The sequence below is a fragment of the Sinocyclocheilus grahami genome, unplaced genomic scaffold, assembly GCF_001515645.1.
Source record: "Sinocyclocheilus grahami isolate Dianchi unplaced genomic scaffold, SAMN03320097.WGS_v1.1 scaffold53.1, whole genome shotgun sequence".
In the NCBI taxonomy this organism is placed as follows: domain Eukaryota; kingdom Metazoa; phylum Chordata; class Actinopteri; order Cypriniformes; family Cyprinidae; genus Sinocyclocheilus; species Sinocyclocheilus grahami.
In genome coordinates, this window is record NW_015505232.1 from 867,145 (window position 1) to 871,754 (window position 4,610).

Below are 4,610 nucleotides of genomic sequence, written 5' to 3' on the forward strand. Positions count from 1 at the left end.
TATAATTTATATGATGAACTATCCCTGACATTACACATCCACTAAAAGCCCTGGGCCCAGGTGGTTAAAATAATTTTTTTTTTAAAAGTCAGAAAAAAATTTAAGAAAAGTGAAGAATCTATAATCATATAGTTTAAGATGCCAGTTGGTCATATTGGTTCACATCTGTGCCTGTACTTTCTCTGTCTGGGTCTTGCCACAGTTCAAGGTCAACTTGCCCTCCTTCAAAGGTGCCAAAAGCTCATTCCTTGTCTCTGATGTTGGTGAATGATGTTATAATGTTTTTATTTTTCCACGGTTTATGAGATGTACAAATCTAAGATACTCAGTTTTTATTTGTCTATGTCTGAGTTTTACTCACTATTTCATGGCCTATACGTGGTTGTGCGGATTTTGCGGCAGAAGGCGTGTCTGGGGAGGGAGCAGCTGAATTTGCCTTGGGGAGCTCATAAACACCAGCATTTCTCATAGGTGACTGTACCATGTGACTCCTAAACGAGCTGCTTTAAAGAGCGGCCCGACCTGTTGAGAAATATCACAGGTAATCACAGGTCATGTGAGAAAGCGCCATCCAGACTGTCAGCACAGGAGATCGATGACACTGGAAACAGTCTGCGGCTTCTCCATGGCAAGCAGAGGCAGCTTCACCAGCTCAGAGTTCTCAGAGGAGGAACCAGACGGGAGTCTTCAAGGGTTCGAGGAGCTGGACAGCAGTGACGGCAGCAGCTCGACGAGTTGTTACCCCAACAGTGCCCTAAGCGAGCCAGAAGAGAGACAGAGCAAGAAACGCAGCAGGCCGGTGCGCTCCAAAGCACGCAGAGTGGCGGCCAACGTGAGAGAGAGGAAACGCATCATGGATTATAACCAAGCCTTCAACGCGCTCCGGGTGGCTCTGCATCACGACCTGAGAGGAAAGAGGCTGTCGAAGATCGCCACGCTCCAGAGGGCCATCAATCGGATCTCGGCTTTGTCAGTCTTCCTCACTAACAACCCACCAGCAAGTGTGGGGAAATCCTGCAGCCCCATTGAGTGTCACGGTCAGCCGGGCGGCTTGTGGCAGGAGCCGTCGCCGTCGCCTCCTGTCCGCCTCGAATCCCAGAGCTTCCTATCCTGGCACCAGCCGCTCAGCCATCATATACAAAACCCCTTGCACAGACTGTCCTCAGAGCAACACACTTTCACGGACCCCGCTTGTCCGCCGTCCCCTCACTACCCGTGTTTCTCTCCTGACGCCCAGGTTTACCCTTCTAGCGATATGGCAAGCTCATCCAGGTATGGACGGATAAGTGATGTTGGAGCATATCAGCCAGGAGTTTGGGGCTCTTATGGCCCAAATCATACGGACAATTATGGGGAACCACTGCAGACGCTCCCTCTGTCCTGGCACATGGGCTACCTATAACAGGCCTCAGCACTGCTACAACACACTGTGATACACACTCATGCACCAGGATTCCTGAGACTGAGAGAACTGAGAAAAATCACTGCCAACACCTGTAAACAGGTGCATTTCTGGTTACCGTTTGGTAACATTGTATATATTTTGAATGTAATTACAAATAGTGTTAAATGCATTAAGAGAAATGTATATGTAATGAGCAAATTATATGTGATTTGCAAAAGTATTGCATTAGTAAACAGAGGAAAAGAAACGTTTGTACAAAAAAGATCTACTTGTGCATTTAGATGTTTGCATTTCACCTTTGTAATAAAATATGCAAAACAGTAACACACTGACTCATCTTCATGCCAAAGTTAAGCATTTAGAGAACATTTCTGTTTACGTAGGTAGCGATTAAGTGCATTATGTGTTTGTGTGCATGCAAAGACAAAGTCTGTTCCCTTCTACTCATTTTTGAAAAATGGAGCTTTGATCTTGCGTGAACTGCTCATTCTTTTCATAACAGGGTGTAAAAACATTCTGACGTAGCATGGTTTAGCAGGAATCTCATTCATGCTTTAGTCTCGATGAGTTTATGTGCACATTAGTATTTTCAGTATTTATTAAGCAAATCATTTAAACTTAATTCAGAATGATTTACACCATATTATTTTCAATCTCAAATGGCTTTCCTTGTATTTTCACATTTAGAATTTATTCATTAAGCATATACATTTATCCAAAGCAACTTTAAAAAAAAAAAGCAATACACAAATCGATTATAAGCATGTAACATGAAAAGTGCTAAAATACAAAGTTTCCAAGCTTGCTCAGAGTAGTACAAGCTAAAACAGAGAGGAAAAAGTTGAAAAGCATCATTTGTATTTTTTTATTATTTTAAATATATATTTTTTATTATATAGACCATGCATCAATGTAATTGCTAAAATACAAAATTGCTCAATTGATAAAAACGTTTTTTAGTTGAAAAATGTTTTAGTACTCACTAAAATAGAGGAAAAAATACAAACAGTTAAAGTATTTTTTATATTATTTTTAAAAATATTTCTTAATACATAGCAATGCTAATACTTTTAGAATGCATCAACATGCACTCTAGTTTTCAAGCTGGCAGTTTTTTTATTTACACCCTTTTATTTTAGCTATGTATCAGTGCAACTTACTTGTAGTTGTATTATTATTATTCGTAATATATTTTAAAACATTAAGTGTGATGTTTTTTGTTATTTATCTATGAATGTTTTAATGCCATATGTCCCTTTTTAATAATTCTGAGGCAGTCATGGACTGTCCATTGTTCTTGTTAAATAAATATGAAATAAATGTAATAATTCAGTCAAGCGCTGATGGAAAAGGTGAGGGACTTGCCTGTTCGGGTGGATATGTAAAGATCATTCCACTAGCGAAGAATAGTGGAGGTACAGTAAATGTTTGAATATAGTTTTTGAAATATGAGTGGGACCCTCAGGTGAGAGCCATCCTCAGAGTAGATCAATCTAAACACTGTTAATATTAGACCATTAGCATGTGCTTGGGGACAGATTTATGACCTCACAGGAAGGAAGTGCAAGCTCTACCCAAAGAGAGAGAGAGAGAGAAAATCCCCCTTGGTCTCTTTCCGGCAGCCCCGTGGCGACTGATGGTGCGCGGGGACTTTCATGGGGAGACCTGCAGGTGTGTCCGATCGGGCTACACAAACAAGAATGAGGGTAAGAGAGAGGAAGGGATGGATTGATTGTCTTCCTCTTATTTCATCCACAGACATGAATCATGGAAATCCCTGACTCACGCCAAACATGCTGACTGACGTTGACGATGAATGTGTTGAGTGATAGTGACAACATGTCTGTCGTCCTGCCTGTTGTGGCAGCGGGCCAGTCAGGCTTCATTTGAACACATCAGCAGGTTTACGTGTTGTTTTCTGCGGTGAGCAAATCTTTCCCGTCAATCCGGACATTGCTCATTTGATCCAATGCATTTGTCATATCTGTCAGATGAAGATCTGTAAACAGTTTAAATCGCAGCAGGTAAAATAATCACCTGCTCAATTAAAGCATTTGGACACTAGAGGGCAGCACATTATTTGTGCAGACTGGATAAAGGCAGGACTTTAACATAATACAAAATAGAATCTTTTATTATTAGCCATTATTAGTAAAAAAAAGTTGCTTATTAACCTTTCCTGTAAAAGTTACATGCACTTTTAGAAATAATGCCTTAATAATGCCTCAATTCCTTTTTTTGGAATCCTCAATTATCACATGATAATGTTACAGCTAAAATATAGTAGTCAACATTTGAAGTGGATCAAAAAAGTTCATCAAAGTTGTCCTAAGACAAGAACGGGTATTTTGGTTATAGGACAACTTTGATGAAAGGTTTTGATCCACTTCAAATGTTGACTACTGTAGTAAAGTGCTTTTATAAAATAATATGCTTCACATTTCTACAAAATTACTTTTGCAGTGCTCATCATTTTAAAGTATTGTGCTTGAGTTTAACTTCTACTGAAGAAATGCCGCACGCACATACTTTTAGCAGAACAATGGTTGAACAGGAAGGGTTAAAATATAAGATTGCTTAGTAAAAACCATGTAAAAAAATTATAATAAAAAAAAATCACAATACAACCAGGACGTATGGAGGCCCGTTTCTGCTATAGGCTAAAAAAAATGTAATTGTGACTTTTTTTTCACAGTTCTGAATTATTTTCTCAGAATTGCATGATATAAACTCGCATTTGCTAGAAAAAAAAATAGAATTGCAAGATTTAAACTAATAACTAATATATAAACTAATATAAACTCGCTATTCTGAGAAATAAAGTATTAGTCTTTTCCCCCCTCAGAATTAGAATCGGACAGTTGCAAGAAAAAAGTCAGAATTGTGAGAAAAACTTGCATTTGCCATTTTTATTTTTTATTTAGTGGCAAAAACTGGTTTTCATAAATTGTAAATACCAGAATATTTGAAAATATTTTTTTTAAGTATAAACTGCTTCTTTTTTGAAATATGAGTGGGACCCTCAGGTGAGAGCCATCCTCAGAGTAGATCAATCTAAACACTGTTAATATTAGACCATTAGCATGTGCTTGGGGAGAGATTTATGACCTCACAGGAAGGAAGTGCAAGCTCTACCCAAAGAGAGAGAGAGAGAGAAAATACCCCTTGGTCTCTTTCCGGCAGCCCCGTGGCGACTGATGGTGCG

General features: G+C 39.1%; 1 protein-coding gene across 1 annotated transcript; it reads left to right on the forward strand.

Moving 5' to 3' along the window:
* Positions 1–552: 552 nt before the first annotated feature.
* LOC107583364 (class A basic helix-loop-helix protein 9-like) lies at positions 553–1,638 on the forward strand. Its single transcript, XM_016269559.1, has one exon. The coding sequence runs from the start codon at positions 596–598 to the stop codon at positions 1,400–1,402; it is 807 nt and encodes a 268-aa protein (XP_016125045.1). The 5' UTR covers positions 553–595; the 3' UTR covers positions 1,403–1,638.
* The last annotated feature ends 2,972 nt before the right edge of the window (positions 1,639–4,610 follow it).

What these genes read in the sequence shown, in the direction of transcription:
- LOC107583364 (XM_016269559.1), top strand. Translation starts at nt 596, where the DNA reads ATGACACTGGAAACAGTCTGCGGCTTCTCCATGGCAAGCAGAGGCAGC.